General features: G+C 43.3%; 2 protein-coding genes across 2 annotated transcripts in view; both read right to left on the reverse strand.

The window, feature by feature from the left end:
- LOC139386368 (nucleoredoxin) overlaps nt 1-16823 on the reverse strand; it is a 90783-nt gene extending 73960 nt beyond the window's left edge. The window contains exon 1 of the mRNA XM_071131910.1: nt 16326-16823. Coding sequence (XP_070988011.1) covers nt 16326-16634 — 309 coding nt within the window. The 5' untranslated portion in view covers nt 16635-16823. The remainder of the gene's footprint in view (nt 1-16325) is intronic.
- Nucleotides 16824-17436: 613 nt separating this feature from the next.
- Nucleotides 17437-22100, reverse strand: LOC139385670 (thioredoxin domain-containing protein 17). Its single transcript, XM_071130924.1, has 4 exons — nt 21782-22100; nt 21420-21501; nt 18336-18411; nt 17437-18019 (listed from the first exon to the last, which is right to left on the reverse strand). The coding sequence occupies exons 1-4, from the start codon at nt 21924-21926 to the stop codon at nt 17951-17953; spliced, it is 372 nt and encodes a 123-aa protein (XP_070987025.1). The 5' UTR covers nt 21927-22100; the 3' UTR covers nt 17437-17950.
- Between the last annotated feature and the right edge of the window lie 19 nt (nt 22101-22119).

The following is a 22119-nucleotide window of genomic DNA, read 5'->3' on the forward strand; positions in this document are numbered from 1 at the left end:
TAAATACAGTATGGGGATGAGGTAGTTGGATGGGCTATGTACAGGTGCGAGCTGCTCTGACAGCTGGTGCTTAAAGCTAGTGAGGGAGATATGAGTCTCCAGCTTCAGTGATTTTTGCAGTTTGTTCCAGTCATTGGCAGCAGAGAACTGGGAGGAGAGGCAGCCAAAGGAAGAATTGGCTTTGGGGGTGATCAGTGAGATATACCTGCTGGAGCGCGTGCTATGGGTGGGTGCTGCTATGGTGACCAGTGAGCTGAGATAAGGCGGGGCTTTACCTAGCAGAGACTTCTAGATGACCTGGAGCCAGTGGGATTGGCGGCGAATATGAAGTGAGGGGCAGTCAACGAGAGCGTACAGGTCGCAGTGGTGGGTAGTATATGGGGCTTTGGTGACAAAACATTTGGCACTGTGATAGGCTGCATCCAATTTTCTGAGTAGAGTGTTGGAGGCTATTTTGTAAATGACATCGCCGAAGTCGAGGATCGGTAGGATAGTCCGTTTTCCGAGGGTATGTTTGTTTAGCAGCATGAGTGAAGGAGGCTTTGGTGCAAAATAGGAAGCCGATTCTAGATGTAATTTTGGATTGGAGATGCTTAATGTGAGTCTGGAAGGAGAGTTTACAGTCTAACCAGACACCTAGGTATTTGTAGTTGTCCACATATTCTAAGTGAGAACCGTCCAGAGTAGTGATGCTGGACGGGCGGGCAGGTGCAGGCAGCGATCGGTTGAAGAGCATGCATTTAGTTTTACTTGCATTTAAGAGCAGTTGGAGGCCACGGAAGGAGAGTTGTATGGTATTGAAGCTCGTCTGGAGGTTAGTTAACACAGTGTCCAAAGAAGGGCCAGAAGTATACAGAATGGTGTCGTCTGTGTAGAGGTGGGTCAAAAAAAAATCACCAGCAGCAAGAGCGACATCATTGATGTATACAGAGAAGAGAGTCGGCCTGAGATGTGAACCCTGTGGCACCCCCATAGAGACTGCCAGAGGTCCGGACAACAGGCCCTCCGAGTTCAGTGTGTCAAATCGATCAGAGAAGTAGTTGGTGAACCAGGCGAGGCAATCATTTGAGAAACCAAGGCTGTTGAGTAGGCCAATAAGAGAGTGTTGTGATTGACAGAGTCGAAAGCCTTAGCCAGGTCGATGAATATGGCTGCACAGTAATGTCTCTTATCGATGGCGGTTATGATATCGTTTAGGACCTTGAGCGTGGCTGAGGTGCACCCATGGTACGGTGGGATTCGAAATGGTCGGTAATCTGTTTGTTAACTTGGCTTTCGTTTCCCTGTCAAGACGAACAGTGACACGGCGTGTTGAGGACATCGCAGAGAATATGGAACAACAGTTGAAAGACAAGGTAAAGGATTTCACTTATTTATCCTTGGCCCTGGATGAGAGCAGTGATGCACGTGACACGCAACTTGAACTTATCGATCTTCTGATGCAGTGATTGGAGAACTATTCAAAACAATGTCACTGACAAGGGTCTATGCAGCTCTCGATGAACAAAACTTTCGTAAGATTAGAAGTTGTACTGTTTGGGTGCCCATCAGAGACTTCACTCCTCACACTGATTGAGTAGTTTAAATGTAATGTTGAGCTCTCTCTGTGTTTTTGTGCATACCCGTTAACAAGAGTTCAGTCCGTGGTGCTGAATGCACAGTGTACTTTTCCCTCCGTGGAGTTCATTGCATGTTTAATAATGAAAATACCTATCAAAAGGAGAAGATGGATGTGGTTTATTTCTGTGCATGTTAAAAAAGTAAAATAAGTAGCATATCTGGACGTGATTTAGTGGATGTATCTGTCAACACAGTCATACAACATGATGTATATATGATGATGATGATGATGATGATATGATTCTGGCCCGCGATGGCAAAAATATATTCTAACGTGCCCTCCATGGAAAATAATTGCCCGGGCCTGACGTAGACAAACTAATCTAACCAAGTCGTCAGAGGAGTCAAAAAAACACTTGTAGGGTGAACTCGGTCCAAAAACAGGTAGGTTTTTGACCAAAAAGCGGGACAGCGGCGGACAGCAGCGAGGGGAACTGTTTTTGGGGTGACTTTCGTGGAGGTGCTAATTGGCTGTAAAATTCCTGAGATGGAGATTAGACGGCCTGAACCAAGCAACGCTCTCCTCCCAGGAGAGACTACTTCTGGAGCGCAATCGAGTTCTTTGAACTGTCACAGGGTTACGTGACTGTTCACCTTTCACTGGGGCTCACTGAGACTTGCAGTACAGTTGTTTAAAGACAAAATCTGCTTGGAAAGTCAATGGTTATTTGCAAATCTGGACTAAAACAGAAACTATCATTCAAGAGAGGATTTCTTGAAAACTTTAAGTTTCCAACCACAATAAAGAAAATCTTCTTGAGATTCCGGCTATTTTTCAACTCTTAAACTAACATGAACTCTCCCTCCTCACCACATATTCTCTCCCTAAGCACCTCCCTCTCTCCCCCCTTACAGAGGTGGATTGGATGCTGTGCTGTCCTCTTTGTCACAAAGGTTTTTAAAGTCCCGCAGAGTAGAGCTGTCAGTCTCTCAGTCTCCCACAGCACACACCATTAGCCTGAGGGAGTGACCAAACCTCTCTCAGTTACACTACCAGTCCAGTCCTCAGCTTATTCCTCTCCGGCTCAGTGCCTTCCTACAGAATGTGCACTGTAGTAATACATGGATTACAGATTATAATATAACATTGCCAAAATAATCAATGTAACGGTATTTAGGTTCTCACACAGTGGAATTCTGTCAGCCAGTTGAAAAAATAAATACTCCCACCACTTGCTCCCAACAACTCAATAGTAGGCAAGATAGCAGGACTGGCACCAATGTGTCAGTGTGCCAGGCTACAAGCTGAGACAGTAGGCCTGTTTGCATAGTAAGCCTCTTTTAGACAGGAGCCAGAGCTGCAGTTCCAGTCACATGACCAGAATTCACACCCTTCTCATTCAACGGTCTGTCATCCATCTCCTATTAGACTGGTGAGACAATGGCACAGGGAGAGGGGTTATTTGAGGGGAACGTTTCAGTGTAGGCGTTCTTGCAGGCGTTAAGGCGTCCTTGCATTATATACAAACAGTTATTTCAGCAGAAAGAGTAAACTGTGAGAGATGAGCTATATTGAACAAAAATATTAAAAAACACACAGATTTTACTGAGTTACAGTTCATATAAGAAAATCAGTAAATTAAACAAATGTATTAGGCCCTAATCTTTGGATTTCACATTACTGGGCAGGGGTGCAGCAATGGGTGGGCATGGGAAGGCATAGGCCCACCCACTGTGGAGCCAGGTCCAGCCAATCAGTTTTTGCCAACAAAAAGGTTTTATTACAGACAGAAATATTCCTCAGCACCACCCTCCTCAGACGGTCCCGCAGGTGAAGCCACCGGATGTGGAGGTCCTGGGCTGGTGTGGTTACACAAGGTCTGCGGTTGTGAGGCCGATTGGGCGTACTGCCAAATTCTCTAAAACGACATTGGAGGCAGCTTATGGTAGATAAATGAACCTTAAATCCTTAAATTCTCTGAAACAGCTCTGGTGGGTATTCCTGCAGTCAGCAAGCCAATTGCACACTCCCACAAAACATGACACATCTGTGGCATTGTGTTGTGTGACAAAATATTCACATTTTAAAGTGTCCTTTTGTCACCCGCACAAGGTGCAACTGGGTAATGATCATGCTGTTTAATCAGCTTCTTGATATGCCATACCTGTCAGGTGGATGGATTATCTTTGCAAAGGAGAAATGCTCACTAATAGGAGGTATGTAAACACATTTGAGAAATTAAATGCGGTGTGGGGGGCAATTGGAGGACTGTGTGTGCGAGTGTTCGCTGGAGAGAGGAGTCCTCAAGACCAGGGGAAAACTCAAACCACGGTCGCTAGACTAACACAGACATAGCAGCATCGCAAGGAAAACAGCAGATGAGGGTGAGATCATCAAGATAGAATAACAACAATATGCTTATTTCCATGGAAAGGAAACAAAGTAATTTCTTTCACTCTTAATTAATATCTAGTCAGTGTCTCCGGTGTTCCATTTCCTGTATTTGGCTCATTTGGAGAAAAGAAATGAGTAAAGTGGGCATTCTTGGAGCGGCTAGTATGTGCTAATTGGGGTTGGTTTGGAATAATGTACGTAAGCTGGAAAATCATTGGTTGTTCTCATTGGAGTGTTATTGTAGGCACTGTGGTGAAGACATGGCCATGCTTGTACTCTCCTGTGGAAACTTCTGGTCGTAAACCACAGAAAGAGAGCAGAGAGTCCGTATCAATGGGCCAGCTGCAGAATACCGGGGACAAAGCCATAGGCCCAATCCCAGTGGATCTTTCAGTGGTTCACGGACCACAGACCAAGGTCACAGCCTCAGCGTCTTTGTGTGTTTTCATTTACATGCAGATAACGGATGTAGAAACAGATCAGGTTGCTTAGAGGAGACACACACACACACACACAGAGAGAGAGATTCTGGTTGTGGTCTACAAGCCAGCCACACTGTTTTCACCAAATTTCAGAGGGTAACTTAAACTCCCCTTCAACATCAACCTATTGTTACCTCACAATATTACAGTGCTCCCTGTGAAATGGCACAAAGAGCAGTGAAAGAGCTAGTAACACTAGCTTGGTGTGAGAGGCAACATTTGGCTCGGGCAACAGAGCATCGGTCCACAGTACTTTACTACAGCACAGTCTGTTTCCCTGCACCTTGGCCTTACTGCCTCTCTCTGCAGAGCAGGTGTCTGCCCACATTCCTCACGAGCTCCTGTCAAATATGGCGTACAGTAACTCACAGCTGCAGACCACTCAGCACAATGGAGACATATTGGACTACATAAGCACTTTGAGATTGTCTGTAATAAAAAGCACTATAAAAGTTTAATACATTATTATTTACATTACAGCCCCACAGCCAGGCTCACTCACACAGACACTGTATGCATCTCAAATGACACCCTATTCCCTATGTAGTGCACTACTTTTGACCAGAGCCCTATGACGCCTGGTCAAAATACGTACATTGTAGGAAATAGTGTAATTTGGGACTCCACCTCTACCTCAGACTGGGCGAGAGGTCACAGAGGGGTCACCAGCACTTAGTTTTGGACTGTTTTGTTCCGGAACCTATTTGCCAGGATCCAGTACGTCATGAAATGAAAACTAATTGTCACTGTTTGCAATGTAAAAATGTGAATAAAAGCAGTCAGAGTTCATTTGAGTTGCTTCTAATTTTAATGACCCCCCCAAAAAAACATATTGTAAAAAATCTGTTTTCAGCCGTGCCTGATATTCTAAGAATTGATTTGGGTGGCCCGGGTTTATAGTTCGCGCAAAATTGTAGCCTAGAGACCAACGCGTGGCTGGTGCTGTGGGTGAGAGAAAAGTATGCCTGTATCTCCCACAGAACTAGAATGATATTCACTTTCTATTACCCCTCTCTCCCCGTCTCTGCTCTGATAGACATGAACCTAAAACCATCTCTCCAGCGTTGCAATTCATTATTTATTTCCTTATAGAATCATAGCCGTGAACAATTATAGAATTACTGCTGTTCAGAAAGAAATTAAATAATTCAGAATACTACACCAGGACAATAGGCCTATACTTTTAGCCACAGAGGATCAATATTTTTTTATTGCCTAGCTGTGGATTGTGTGTAGCCGTCCGGAATGTGCGGAAAATCTGCCAGTGAACAGCATGCAGCCAAAACAGGCCTTTTGCAATATTTCAAATACAATGTGGAACACAGGTTGGAAAGCAAATGGCTCCTGCTGAAAAGAGAAGACTAATCTGTCTGTAGAGGCTACCAAAATAGTCGATCAACTTCTAAATAGGCCTATTGAGGGAACAGTATTGTTTTACAATACAATTGTTTTAATTTTCTGCATAGGTACACTTCAACTATGACAGACAAAATGAGAAAAATATCACATTGTAGGATTTTTAATGAATTTATTTGCAAATTATGGTGGAAAATAAGTATTTGGTCACCTACAAACAAGCAAGATTTCTGGCTCTCACAGACCTGTAACTTCTTCTTTAAGAGGCTTCTCTGTCCTCCACTCGTTACCTGTATTAATGGTACCTGTTTGAACTTGTTATCAGTATAAAAGACACCTGTCCACAACCTCAAACAGTCACACTCCAAACTCCACTATGGCCAAGACCAAAGAGCTGTCAAAGGACACCAGAAACAAAATTGTAGACCTGCACCAGGCTGGGAAGACTGAATCTGCAATAGGTAAGCAGCTTGGTTTGAATAAATCAACTGTGGGAGCAATTATTAGGAAATGGAAGACATACAAGACCACTGATAATCTCCCTCGATCTGGGGCTCCACGCAAGATCTCACCCCGTGGGGTCAAAATGATCACAAGAACGGTGAGCAAAAATCCCTGAACCACACGGGGGGACCTAGTGAATGACCTGCAGAGATCTGGGACCAAAGTAACAAAGCCTACCATCAGTAACACACTACGCCGCCAGGGACTCAAATCCTGCAGTGCCAAACGTGTCCCCCTGCTTAAACCAGTAGTATGTCAGAGGAAGGCCCCCCCAAAAATGGTCAATGACTCCAGTCACCCAAGTCATAGACTGTTCTCTCTGCTACAGCATGGCAAGCGGTACCGGAGTGCCAAATCTAGGACCAAAAGGCTCCTTCACAGCTTCTACCCCCAAGCCATAAGACTGTGGCCACCATAAGACCCATGGCCACCCGGACTATTTACATTGACCCCCCCACCCCCTTTGTTTTTACACTGCTGCTAATCGCTGTTTATTATTTATGCATTGTTACTTTACCCCTACCTACATGTACAAATTCTCTCACCTAACCTGTACCCCCCACACATTGACTCTGTGCCGGCACCCCCAGTATATAGCCTCAATAGTGTGTTACTTTTTTTTTTTTAATTACTTGAGTTTATTCAGTAAATATTTTCTTAACTATTTCTTGAACTGCATTATTGGTTAAAGGCTTATAAGTAAGCATTTCACAGTGAGATCTACTCCTGTTGTATTCAAATACAATTTGAGTTGAATGGATTCAAGACTAGGTTGTTTTTAATGATCTCAGATTGTCAGTTAGTCAAGTGTCCAAGTAGCCGGTCATTTCAATCATTTGTGCGGTGTTAAAGAAGATTATGCAAAGGTCTCCGGTCATGTAAAATGACATTCATAAAAAGGCAAACATTATCCCAGACCCTAGGCTACACAAATAATTCCCCATGTATGCAACTTCTGCAAGCACCTCTACTACTCTGTGCCACTATGCAAATGCGATGATCTGCATGCAACAATCACTTTTTGTTCCGGCACCTCCCGATTTACAAATTAAGCACTTGGGGTCACCCCACTGCATAACTAGCCAGGAGGGGCGAGAAGTTAGTCACTGAGGGGTCACCCCATTGCATGACTAGCCTGGATCCTTTAACTACGTAATCTTAGCATGGTGGGCTTACTTACCATCCCGTCAGAAGGGGGTTATCTAGCCTTTCATCCTGACTGATGGGCAGAAGTTTAAATTATGTCCAGGGCTTCATTTGGTCCTATACCCTCTCAGCATGGGCTTATCAGAAGTGTTTACCCTGCGTGTAATAAGGCTCGTGTTTGTTCACCTAGTTATCCACTTAGCAGCAGTAAACAGCAGCCCAAACTGTCACATACAAGTGAAATTGACAGGTGAGAGAGCATCTGCACAGGTCAACCCCAACCAAATTGAGCATTTACAGATACGGAACTGCACATTATCACCTGCAAATAAGAGGGCATGTAGCAGGCTTTTTCCAGCTGCTCCTTCCAGAATCAAAGACATACAGCAGGCGCAGGGAGGCGTAGGGCGGCGTAGGGCTGAGATATGTGATGAGCAGGGGGCGGTTTTCATCAGATCAGTGACACCCTGATGACAGGCACCCTTAGCCCTTAGGCTCTAGTCCACGACAGTGCGTCCCAAATGGCACGCTGTTCACAAGGCTTTTCCCAGTCAAAAGTAGTGCACTATGTAGTGAATAGGGTGCCATTTGGGATGCATCCTCTCTCACTGGGATGTGATCCCTCTCCTCTCTTGATTCAGCAGAAACACACTGCCCCAGAGTTTATTTTCCAGCGTTGGCAAAGTGGGGCTTTCACAGAGACTTGGTGAAGGCTGTAATTGATTTACGAGCAGCTCTCCCACTCCTGCTTGTACCTCTCCATGTAAGGCAGTGCCAGCCAAGACACTCCGCTCACACACACAGCCTTGGTTCCATAACAGGCACCCACCCACCCACTGTTCTGCTAAAGGGTCCCTTGAACACCACACACACATTGTTCTCCTCCCACAGCTACTGTGACCTTTCTATTATGCCAACTCAAGGATGACAAAATATCAAACCGTAATAAAACATGTTCTGTGAACCACAGCTTTTCTGATGTGAATGACGTCTTGTACTGGATGACTTAAGTGAAATCAGAGTGGTAACAATTCAGCGGTAAAAAAATGTGACTCTTCAAATGAAAACCTGCCTAATAGTCAAACTTAAAGCCCCCAGGGTCCTTCAAAACAAAAACTTCCTTGCTTGTAAAAAATGTAAGACAATGTCTTCAGTATTCCATCTTATCTCTGCATGGTTAGATAATAATGGGAGGGGAGGGGGAACTACTGCTGGAGGGGTGGACAGAGGGAGGGAGGTGCCAGGTGGGTGATGAGGCTCTGAACGAGGCAATGGAGTGAGATTGCTGTCTGTGCCAAGAGATGAGCCCCACGTAGCTCAACAGAGCTGCCTCTCTCTTTCTCCTCCCCTGCCAATATATCCACATAATTTTCCCCCCTCATGATGCCATCTATTTTGTGAAGTGCACCAGTCCCTCCTGCAGCAAAGCACCCCCACAACATGATGCTTTCATCCCCGTGCTTCACGGTTGGGATAGTGTTCTTCGGCTTGCAAGTCTCCCCCTTTTTCCTCCAAATATAACAATGGTCATTATGGCCAAACAGTTCAATTTTTGTTTCATCAGACCAGAGGACATTTCTCCAAAAAGTACCATCTTTGTGCAGTTGCAAACCCTAGTCTGGCTTCTTATGGTGGTTTTGTAGCAGTGGCTTCTTCCTTGATGAGCGGCCTTTCAGGTTCTGTCAATATAGGACTCGTTTTACTGTGGATATAGATACTTTTGTACCGGTTTCCTCCAGCATCTTCACAAGGTCCTTTCCAAGCTGTTTAAAGGGACAGTCAACTTAGTGTATGTAAACTTCTGGCCCACTGGAATTGTGAAACAGTGAATAAGTGAAATAATCCGTCTAAACAATTGTTGGAAAAATGACTTGTAGATACATAGATATCCTAACCGACTTGCCAAAACTATAGTGGTTGAAAAACAAGTTATAATGACTCCAACCTAAGTGTATGTAAACTTCCGACTTCAACTGTACATGGAAAGCAAGAAATAGCCAGCTCATTTAGACACAGCTGATATATATATATATATATATATATATACACATACATACATACATACATACATACACACACACACACACACACACACACACACACACACACACACACACACACACACACACACACACACACACACACACACACACTGCTCAAAAAAATAAAGGGAACACTTAAACAACACAATGTAACTCCAAGTCAATCACACTTCTGTGAAATCAAACTGTCCACTTAGGAAGCAACACTGATTGACAATACATTTCACATGCTGTTGTGCAAATGGAATAGACAACAGGTGGAAATTATAGGCAATTAGCAAGACACCCCCAGTAAAGGAGTACCCCCAATAAAGGAGTGGTTCTGCAGGTGGGGACCACAGACCACTTCTCAGTTCCTATGCTTCCTGGCTGATGTTTTGGTCACTTTTGAATGCTGGCGGTGCTTTCACTCTAGTGGTAGCATGAGACGGAGTCTACAACCCACACAAGTGGCTCAGGTAGTGCAGCTCATCCAGGATGGCACATCAATGCGAGCTGTGGCAAGAAGGTTTGCGGTGTCTGTCAGCGTAGTGTCCAGAGCATGGAGGCGCTACCAGGAGACAGGCCAGTACATCAGGAGACGTGGAGGCGGCCGTATAGGAGGGCAACAACCCAGCAGCAGGACCGCTACCTCCACCTTTGTGCAAGGAGGAGCACTGCCAGAGCCCTGCAAAAGGACCTCCAGCAGGCCACAAATGTGCATGTGTCTGCTCAAACGGTCAGAAACAGACTCCATGAGGGTGGTATGAGGGCCTGGTGTCCACAGGTGGGGTTGTGCTTACAGCCCAACACCGTGCAGGACGTTTGGCATTTGCCAGAGAACACAAAGATTGGCAAATTTGCCACTGGAGCCCTGTGCTCTTCACAGATGAAAGCAGGTTCACACTGAGCATGTGACAGACGTGACAGAGTCTGGAGACGCCGTGGAGAACATTCTGCTGCCTGCAACATCCTCCAGCATGACCGGTTTGGCGGTGGGTCAGTCATGGTGTGGGGTGGCATTTCTTTGGGGGGCCGCACAGCCCTCCATGTGCTCGCCAGAGGTAGCCTGACTGCCATTAGGTACCGAGATGAGATCCTCAGACCCCTTGTGAGACCATATGCTGGTGCGGTTGGCCCTGGGTTCCTCCTAATGCAAGACAATGCTAGACCTCATGTGGCTGGAGTGTGTCAGCAGTTCCTGCAAGAGGAAGGCATTGATTCTATGGACTGGCTCGCCCGTTCCCCAGACCTGAATCCAATTGAGCACATCTGGGACATCATGTCTCGCTCCATCCACCAACGCCACGTTGCACCACAGACTGTCCAGGAGTTGGCAGATGCTTTAGTCCAGGTCTGGGAGGAGATCCCTCAGGAGACCATCCGCCACCTCATCAGGAGCATGCCCAGGCATTGTAGGGAGGTCATACAGGCACGTGGAGGCCACACACACACTACTGAACTTGTTTTAAGGACATTACATCAAAGTTGGATCAGCCTGTAGTGTGGTATTCCACTTGAATTTTGAGTGTGACTCCAAATCCAGACCTCCATGAGTTGATAAATTTGATTTCCATTGATAATGTGTGATTTTGTTGTCAGCACATTCAACTATGTAAAGAAAAAAGTATTTAATAAGAATATTTCATTCATTCAGATCTAGGATGTGTTATTTTAGTGTTCCCTTTATTTTTTTGAGCAGTGTATGGTATATATATGTATATATATAAACACACACTATATATGTATATACACACACACACACACACAGTATATCACAAAAGTGAGTACACCCCTCACATTTTTGTACATTTGAGTATATCTTTTCATGTGACAACACTGAAGAAATGACACTTTGCTACAATGTAAAGTGTACAGCTTGTATAACACCGGGCCCTGTAAATTTGCTGTCCCCTCAATAACTCAACACACAGCCATTCATGTCTAAACCGCTGGCAACAAATGTGAGTACACTTTTGTGTACTCACAAGTGAAAATGTCCAAATTGGGCCCAAAGTGTCAATATTTTGTGGCCACCATCATTTTCCAGCACTGCCTTTACCCTCTTGGGCATGGAGTTCACCAGCGCTTCACAGGTTGCCACTGGAGTCCTCTTCCACTCCTCCATGACGACATCACGGAGCTGGTGGATGTTAGAGACCTTGCACTCGTCCACCTTCCGTTTGAGGATGCCCCACAGATGCTCAATAGGGTTTAGGTCTGGAGACATGCTTGGCCAGTCCATCACCTTTACCCTCAGCTTCTTTAGCAAGGCAGTGGTCGTCTTGGAGGTGTGTTTGGGGTTGTTATCATGTTGGAATACTTTCCTGCGGCCCAGTCTCCGAAGGGAGCGGACCATGCTCTGCTTCAGTATGTCACAGTGCATGTTGGCATTCATGGTTCCCTCAATGAACTGTAGCTCCCCAGTGCCGGCAGCACTCATGCAGCCCCAGACCATGACACTCACACCACCATGCTTGACTGTAGGCAAGACACACTTGTCTTTGTACTCCTCACCTGGTTGCCGCCACACACGCTTGACACCATCTGAACCAAATAAGTTTATCCTTGTCTCATCAGACCACGGGACATGGTTCCAGTAATCCATGTCCTTAGTCTGCTTGTCTTCAGCAAACTGTTTGCGGGCTTTCTTGTGCATCATCTTTAGAAGAGGCTTCCTTCTGGGACGACAGCCATGCAGACCAATTTGATGCAGTGTACGGCATATGGTCTGAGCACTGACAGGCTGACCCCCCCACCCCTTTAACCTCTGCAGCAATGCTGGCAGCACTCATACGTCTATTTCCCAAAGACGACCTCTGGCTATGACACCGAGCATGTGCACTCAACTTCTTTGGTCGACCATGGCGAGGCCTGTTGAGTGGAACCTGTCCAGTTAAACCACTGTATGGTCTTGGCCACCATGCTGCAGCTCAGTTTCAGGGTCTTGGCAATCTTCTTATAGCCCAGGCCACCTTTATGTAAAGCAACAATTATTTTTTTCAGATCCTCAGAGAGTTCTTTGCCATGAGGTGCCATGTTGAACTTCCAGTGACCAGTCAGTATGAGGGTGTGAGAGCGATGACACCAAATGTAACACACCTTCTCCCCATTCACACCTGAGACCTTGTAACACTAACGAGTCACATGACACCGGGGAGGGAAAATGGCTAATTGGGCCCAATTTGGACATTTTCACTTAGGGGTGTACTCACTTTTGTTGCCAGCGGTTTAGACATTAATGGCTGTGTGTTGAGTTATTGAGGGGACAGCAAATTTACACTGTTATACAAGCTGTACACTCACTACTTTACATTGTAGCAAAGTGTCATTTCTTCAGTGTTGTCACATGAAAAGATATACTCAAATATTTACAAAAATGTGAGGGGTGTACTCACTTTTGTGATGTACTGTATATGTGTATCCCATCTGAAGCAAAGCTTCTCTTGTCAGGTGCCAGGAGCTTCATATACCTGTCCTGGTGATAAAACCACATCTGTGTATCAGACAAAGCCTGAGACTACATAGCTTTGCAGTCTTGTGGGTTGGCTATCTGATGTGTTATACAGTCTAGCTACAGGAACAGAAGAACACATTCACATCAATGCACACACGTGCCAAAATAATAATTCTGAAGGGGGAAATGTATAGGCCACATGAAGCCTTAAGTAAACACTAAACATGTACATGTCTTAGGACATGTCAGAAGGCTATGGTAGTGTGACCTACATCTGACTGCTCACTGAAACATGAATTCTCTCTTCAGTATAAAAACAGAGCGGACAGAGCTGGTCAGTTAAACCACTAACAGACACACTCATTCAGGCCCCTGATGTTCTGAAGATCACAATTACTCTGCAATTAATACTGGTGACACTGTCAGAGTTAAATGCAAAATTGAACACTACTCTCAAGTAGCCTTAGCCAAGTCGTGGCCGCACTCGAATTTTGAACAATGGCAATGTTAATGCTGCAGAATATTTTCCACCAGCAGCACTCAGAACACAGTAATGCTGCCCTGTGGAGATATGCTCCTCCCAGACCGGCCCAAGACAACCCCATCCCTCCTTCCCTGCCTCCATCCAACCGCCATCCCTCTGTCATTCCCCTCTTCACGCCTGGACTGCATAATGAAGTGTAACACAAACCATCACCAACAATCTGCATCACATTAGATGGGCCTTGATTCAATCGAAATCATGTTGCACTAAGGGTTAGGGTTCTACAGGAAAATACTAAACTAAGGAAATTCACAGAGTTCATCAAATATACAGCACGCTATTTGATGACTATGGGGAAAGGTTGGGTGGTGTGGAGCCAAGGCTCATTTAAAAAGGTCCTGTGTGCCCTTACTGTTGAAAGATAATCATCCTAAATGTCTGCATTTCATTGAAGAGGTGGTCAAATGTAATTACTTGCCAGTATGTGGATAAACTATGTAGGCCTAGATCAGATAAATACATGACAAAACATTCACACTGTAAAAAATATCATTCCACTGGCACAGAGTATATGCAGAAGTATTCTTACAGAAAATCTCCTGCAAATCCCTTTTACTAGCCTGGTGTGGCAATGTAAAGAGACACAGAAGATGGCTATATATACTCTTAATTCAAAGAGAATATTTCCAAATGAAAGAGTTTCCTTGGCATTTTAGGACAATTAAATTATCACTGTCCAACTAAAAGCCAGCCTCCTTCATCACCATCTTCTGCTCCCATTATTTTAAAGAGATATAAAATACAATTTCTAAATTTTCAAGCCAGGAAATCATACCATACCATTTAAATCTCCTTAAAATAATGGGAACAGAGATGGTGATGAAGGAGGCTGGCTTTTAGTTGGACAGTGATAATTTCATTGTCCTAAAATGCCAAGGAAACTCTTTCATTTGGAAAGATTCTCTTTTAACCAGGAAATCATACCATACCGTTTCTACCTATCCTGTGAGGCCTAGAGACATGATCATGTCTTTACCAGGTGTTACTGGGTATAATGTCCTGTACTGTCAACAGGGTAGCAGCAGCAGGGCACTGAGAATGGCGCAGCTCCGTTCTCTGCAGACAATTAGATTTATATTCACAGTACCTCGGCTCGCTCCCTCTACCCTTCTCTCCCTCACGATTACAATGTACAATGTACTTATAGCCGCCCACCTGGATATTATTCTTTATAGCATATACATTATGTGCATGCAACTGCAAGTAGAGACATCGGCTAGCCGAGAGTCTCAGTGGGATTAATTGTAATTTGTTATTGAGAATCATCATTTGTTTTTAAGACAGGCATGCTGACGTATGTAGGAAACTAGAGTTGCAGAGGACCCAAAATAGATCCTGAACCTGCAGCATGATGCAGGTATCATCTAGGTATAATTTATTTCTAATCCTGAAACCATTGCTTTACCCATAAATGTACATGATACAAAAACACACTGACATCAGCTTACATATTTTAAAGGCTTTCACAACATGCTATTTTTATGTTTATTGAATCCATGTCTAGAAAATAAAATACAGATTCAAGATAGTGTGGTAATCATATTTACAATATAGGCCTAGATTAATTATATGGGAGAGTAACTGTGCTCATTTGTTAAACTGCACACACACATCTTGACAAATTGTGATATAATAGCGACATGTAGTTTGTTGTGTGCAAGGCAAAATAATAAATAAATAAATGGACAGGGTACATAGAAAAGATTGAGCAATTTTCTGTGAAAGATGAGCTTAAATCCTCATAACATCTATAGGCTAAACATCTGTTTTTGAAACCTTTACATTAAACCCATATGAAAGAGATGGACAGATAATAGGATTAAAAGGACTTAATGTGACACCTACAGGTATATTTATAGGAAATTTGTTTAGCTCTGTTCTCCTTTTCCAAACATATGGGTGTTTTCAAATAGCTGTGTAATGTGTAGGCCTATTATGAGATGTTGACTTCTGGATCCTAAATAATGGCCCTTAAATAATTCCATCAAACAAAATCCTAACAACCAAAGAGTAGGCCATTGTCTCGAGTTTCACATATTTTAATAACACGGATTTAAAAAAAATACATTCGACTTTTTTACAATAACTCTTTTCAGCATCGATAATTTCATCTGGGCTATAGTAAACCTAAGATATATTATAGAGAAAAAAATAAAATGTTTACTATATTTAGATCAATATTTATATAGCATTGTCACTATTTTTTTGTAAATGTTTTGTAAATTATCCTGCCCCTAAAACGTTGTTTTTTTCTCCCCCCAATGTAATTTGTTACCGGAGTGTTTGAATTAAAAAGGTCTCTACAAATTCCACTATGAATAACAATGCATTGTAGACATCAGCATATCTTCCCACTACCTGTGTGTGTGTGTGTGTGACATTTTATTATTTCAATATGGATATTTAGGCTATAGATAACCTGTGACACATGGCACTGCAGTGCACAATAGATAGGCTATATGATATATTCAATGCAAACAATGGAACCTGGAAAAAAATACAGTGGGCCTTCTGTATAAACCGTAATCTATATACATAACATAAGGGACAGGGACAAATTAATCTACCTACTGAAAAAAATAGGTCAGCTGGCAACATTAAAAACTAAATATGTTAGACCCTGTATCAACTTTTGGTTCCACAGTCAGTTATTTCCAATGACCCACATGAAAGCATACACCTGTGCACTGTAAGGTAGGTAAAATAAATAAATAAATAAAATTGGGCCAAGCATGTTGTTTATTTAAATAAGGGTTTATTGGCCAAATGACCAGGGTAGCCTAAATATATGGGTGTCACATTTTTTTTTTTTAAATCAGGGTGCAATTCCAGGTTCACATTTGTATTAGTCAGTGCTTACCTTTTTGTGTCTATCTTTGAAAGGCAATGCCGGCCATTGCATCTCCTGTAAAAAGTCTTGCCAATGTTTCTGGTCCTGATCAGATGAGACGAAGACGATTTCCAATTTGTCTTTATGTTCAGATGATTTTTTGAACTTGCTATAAAACTCACACAGACTGGCGTTGAACTGCTTACAGGGACCGTTTAAACTGCAGCCGAAGTAGAGCCCGACCAGGGACAGCTTGCTGCCCAGCGCATGTACATCCACCTCGGCTTTCTCGCTGTTGACGAGCCGCTCCCCGAGTAGATTCACCAGTAACTCCGACATGCTGCTCGAGTCCTTGAAACAGACCCTAATATATTCCGTTCTCTTACCAATACTGCAGAAAATGAAAACCAACACGCCCTCGTCCTCCAATTTAGCTTCCTTGGAGAGAGCCCCAATTCGTTATATAGCCTATGCTCAAATGTGTGCACAACTACAGATATCATCCACTCAGCTCAGTCGCTCCAATGTGTGGTGTGCAGGAATGCGCTCCAATTATACTCATAGAAGTGGTTGCAATCTTCACGTCAAAGCAAGAAAGCAACTCTTTCATGACACCTAGTTATAAAATGGTGATATTGCATCTCTATAATATTCTTGATGTATGTGTGTGTGTGTGTGTGTGTGTGTGTGTGTGTGTATATATATATATATAAAATCTGACCACCTTTGTTTGGTTTTGTATTGAATAGCATTACTTGATCAAGTTCACTATTCAAAGACTGATTGTTGTTAGCATTGGACATGTTTTGGCCTACATGGTACACACATGGCATGTTTGGCCTATGTGTACATTAAACTCGAATGACAGAACTAGGGCTAGGTTACTTTCTTCTTCATGAGCCGGTTTCCAAAGACAACATGGCCTATTATTAAATGTGCCAATTATATTATAATTATAATATTATAATTTCACATAAAAAAATGTTTTAAATATCAAGATAAAACGCGAACCTAAATGTTTATGATAAGACACATTAGGCCTAATGTCTAGTTAAATAAAATGTTTTTAGACAGGCTGAGGGTGCCACCTAGCGTCTCACAAAGTGAACTGCACTATAGACAAACCATTTTACACATACAATTGTTTTCATCCAACCATCATTTATTTCATTTGACTAAGTTCTACACAACAACACGCCAATCACAGTATAACAGGTAATGTTTCAGTTGATATCTTCACTATAAAGATTTCTGCTATAAGTAAGAATCATCAATTCATCTGGCACATCACATACTAGGAGTAGGCTGCCTACCACTTAGGGGTATCTAATATATTTGTCAAAAGTGGGCTATGTTATTATAACTCTTCTATTTAATTTACTACATTAAACATCAAGTTATAAAAGCAGTCAACTATCTCTACCAAGGCCTCTGGTTATGTTATAGTTGCTTTTTATTTCCATGTAAGAATAGCAACACATTCACTGATTACCACTACCTCGCAGGGAGAGGAGTGTGTATTTGAATTTCAAAGAAACAATAATTTCTGTTCAATCTAGTGTAGTGAAAAGGTGCCTGGGCTGGGGCTGGATCTCAGGAAAAAGACAGGACAGTGGGAAATGGAAGATGACCCAGTGCAGGGCGAGTGTGGTCCTCTAGTCCTCGGTGAACATCATCCTCACCAGGTCAGCTTTGAAGCACTCCTCTTCAACCAGCTTCTGAGGCTGAATTAGATGATGGAGGAAAATAAAATAAACATAACTTAGCATGTTTTGGTAACACTTTCCCTGAAGCTATATTTTATATAGAATTTATAAAGTGTATAAATGGTTAATAACAACCTTGCCAATGTGTTGTAACAGTTTAAAGTTTTTTACAGACTATCTATAAAAAAAACATTCAATGCTTTTAGGAGCCTTTGAGTGTTGCCACAAAATCCAAAGAAAACCCAAAATTGATGAGAGAAATTCTTTTTTGAAAAGGCAATTTGATAATCGATCACTATACTAGAAATTATTTTCTTTGTGATCTTATGCTCACCGTGCCATATCGGATCAGAGTGGGAACTCCACTGAGCTTCAGAGTCTTCTTGAACTTATTATTGGGATCCTTCCAACTGGTCGAAGATGAAAAGGTAAATTAAGCAAAATACATATGTCAGACATTTAGGTCAAACGTATAATTTTGTGCATTGTGTGTGTGTGTGTGTGTGTGTGTGTGTGTGTGTATAAATATATATATATACACTGAACAAAAATATAAAAACGCAACAATTTCAAAGATTTTACTGAGTTACAGTTCATATAAGGAAATCAGTCAATTGAAATAAATCTATAAATTTCACATCACTGGGAATATAGATATGCATCTGTTGGTCACAGATACTTTTGAAAAAGGTAGGTGCGAGGATCAGAAAATCAGTCAGTATCTGGTATTGGCGGGAACTGGAAAACGCTGTCGTACACGTCTATCCGGAGTATCCCAAACATACTCAATGGGTGACATGTCTGGTGAATATGCAGGCCATGGAAGAAAATGTTCAGCTTCCAGGAATTGTGTACAGAACAGATCCTTGCGACATTGGGCAATAAATGATTATGCTGAAACATGAGGTGATGGCGGTGGATGAATGGCACGACAATGGGCCTCAGGATCTCGTCACGGTATCTCTGTGCATTCAAAGTGCCCTTGATAAAATCCAATTGTGTTCTTTGTCCGTAGCTTATGCCTGCCCATACCATAACCCCACTGCTACCAAATGCGCCGAAAACAACAGGTGTAGGTAGACCTTACAGTGAAATGCTTAGTTATACAAGTCCTTAACCAACAATTCAGTTTTAAGAAAAATACCTATAAAAAAAAGATAGATAAGTAACAAATAATTAAAGAGCAGCCGTCAAATAACAATAGCGAGACTTATATACAGGGGGTACCGGTACAGCGTCAATGTGGAGGCTATACAGTATACAGGGGGTACCGGTACAGAGTCAATGTGGAGGCTATATACAGGGGGTACCGGTACAGAGTCAATGTGGAGGCTATATACAGGGGGTACCGGTACAGAGTCAATGTGGAGGCTATATACAGGGGGTACCGGTACAGAGTCAACGTGCAGGGGCACCGGTTAGTCCAGGTGACAGAGGTAATATGTACATGTAGGTAGAGTTATTAAAGTGACTATGCATAAATAATAACAGAGAGTAGCAGCAGTGTAAAGGAGGGGGGGGGGGTGCAAATAGTCTGGGTAGCCATTTGATTAGATGTTCAGGAGTCTTATGGTTTGGGGGTAGAAGCTGTTAGAAGCCTCTTAGATCTAGACTTGACGCTCCGGTACCACTTGCCGTGCGGTAGCAGAGAGGACAGTCTATGACTAGGGTGGCTGGAGTCTTTGACTATTTTTAGAGGTATAGAGGTCCTGGATGGTAGGAAGCTTGGCCCCAGTGATGACCTGGGCCGTACGCACTAACCTCTGTAGTGCCTTGCGGTTGGAGGCCGAGCAGTTGCCATACCAGGCAGTGATGCAACCTGTCAGGATGCTCTCAATGGTGAAGCTGTAGAATCTTCTGAGGACCCATGCCAAATCTTTTCCGTCTCCTGAGGGAGAATAGGTTTTGTTGTGCGCTCTTCACAACAGTCTTGGTGTGCTTGGACCATGTTAGTTTGTTGGTGATGTAGACACCAATGAACTTGAAGCTCTCAACCTGCTCTACTACAGCCCTTTCGATGAGAATGGGGGCGTGCTGTCCTCCTTTTCCTGTAGTCCACAATGATCTCCTTTGTCTTGATCACATTGAGGGAGAGGTTTTCCTTGCACCACACTGTCAGGTCTCTGACCTCCTCCCTATAGGCTGTCTCGTTGTTGTCGGTAATCAGGCCTGTCACTGTTGTGTCATCGGAAAACTTAATGATGGTGTTGGAGTCGTGCACGGCCGTGCAGTCATGAGTAAACAGGGAGTACAGGAGGGGACTGAGCACGCACCCCTGAGGGGCCCCTGTGTTGAGGATCAGTGTGGCGGTTGTGTTGTTACCTACCCTTAACACCTGGGGGCGGCCCATCAGGAAGTACAGGATCCAGTTGCAGAGGGAGGTGTTTAGTCACAGGGTCCTTAGCTTAATGATGAGCTTTGAGGGCACTATGGTGTTGAACGCTGAGCTGTAGTCAATGAATAGCATTCTCACATAGGTGTTCCTTTTGTCCAGGTGTGAAAGGGCAGTGCGGAGTGCAGTAGCGATTGCATCATCTGTGGATCTGTTGGGGCGGTACGCAAATTGGAGTGGGTCCAGGGTTTCTGGGATAATGGTGTTGATGTAACCCATGACCAGCCTTTCAAAGCAATTCATGGCTACAGATGTGAGTGCTATGGGTCGGTAGTCATTTAGGCAGGCATGTTACCTTAGTGTTCTTGGGCACAGGGACCATGGGGCACTCTGTTCACAATGTTAACATCAGCAAACCGCTGGCCCACACAATGTCATACACGTGGTCTGCGGTTGTGAGGCCGGTTGAACGTACTGCAAAAATTCTCTAAAGCAATGTTGGAGGCGGCTTATGGTTAAAAGATAACATTCAATTCTCTGGCAACAGCTCTGGTGGACATTCCTGGAGTCAGCATGCCAATTTCACACTCCCTCAAAACTTGAGACATCTGTGGCATTGTGTTGTGTGTCAAATTGCACATTTTAGAGTGGCCTTTTATTGTCCCAAGCACAAGGTGCACCTGTGTAATGGTCATGGTGTTTAATCAGTTCCTTGATATGCCACACCTGTCAGGAGACAGATTATCTTGGCAAAGGAGAAATGCTCAATAACAAGGATGTAAACAAAATTGGAGAGAAATACGCTTTTTGTGCTTATGGAACATGTCTGGGATCTTTTATTTCAGTAATGAAACATTACATTGTGTTTATATTTTTGTTCAGTGTATTTTGCTCAATTCAAATATGCTGCCTGGGAGAGCCAACAAATAGTGATGTTACAACTTGCACAATTTATCTAAGCTTTTCAAAACTACTAGCTGCATTTGCGGGTATGAAAAAATCGTATCTTCTATTGCCTGTTGATAGCACAGCATTATCATTCTCCTATCATCACCAGTAAATATGAAGAAAAAGTTGAGTACATACTATGGCCTCTCTCCAACCTGACAGTAGATGAAGACAGAGCCCTCGGGAAGGTGGGACATCTCTCCTCTAACAACTGGCTCAGCTGGAGGGGAAGGAGCAGAACAAAGCTGGCAAATCTGTGTGGCTTTGATTTATGCAAGCAATAAATCACACAACAGCTATAACTTCCTAAAATAATACAGAAAATAGAGCATAAGACGAGCATCCCCAGTAAACACATTACATAGAATAGTTGGCTTGGCTACAATGAATTGCCGACCATAATGCAGCAGAGACTGACGCATTATGGCAGACAGCTGGAAAAGAAAGCCAACCGCTATACGTGTAAAGTACAAATCAATACAGCAATAAAATAACTATACCTTCCACACAATCTGGACACCAGCTCATCCCTTGAGCGTCTTTATCACCAGAGAAATATGCGAATATGTCCTTTCCTTTTCGCTCAGACACTGCTTTGCAGAATTCATCATAACCATGAACCTTTACTTCTTCGTAATGAGACATGATGAAATAGAATAAGTAGCAGTATTATCAATTATCGTAGGCAAAGCAAGCAGGTATGAATCGTTTCACGCAAGAATAAAAACGAGTTGGACTATGATCGCTTCTAAAATACTACGACCAGAGAGGAAGAAGTAAAGAGAGAGGCCCAACTCGGCGGAAAATCTGTCTCCGTCCAGCAGGTGGTGTTTTGTGT

This window comes from Oncorhynchus clarkii, chromosome 27 (genome assembly GCF_045791955.1).
Source record: "Oncorhynchus clarkii lewisi isolate Uvic-CL-2024 chromosome 27, UVic_Ocla_1.0, whole genome shotgun sequence".
Taxonomy (NCBI): domain Eukaryota; kingdom Metazoa; phylum Chordata; class Actinopteri; order Salmoniformes; family Salmonidae; genus Oncorhynchus; species Oncorhynchus clarkii.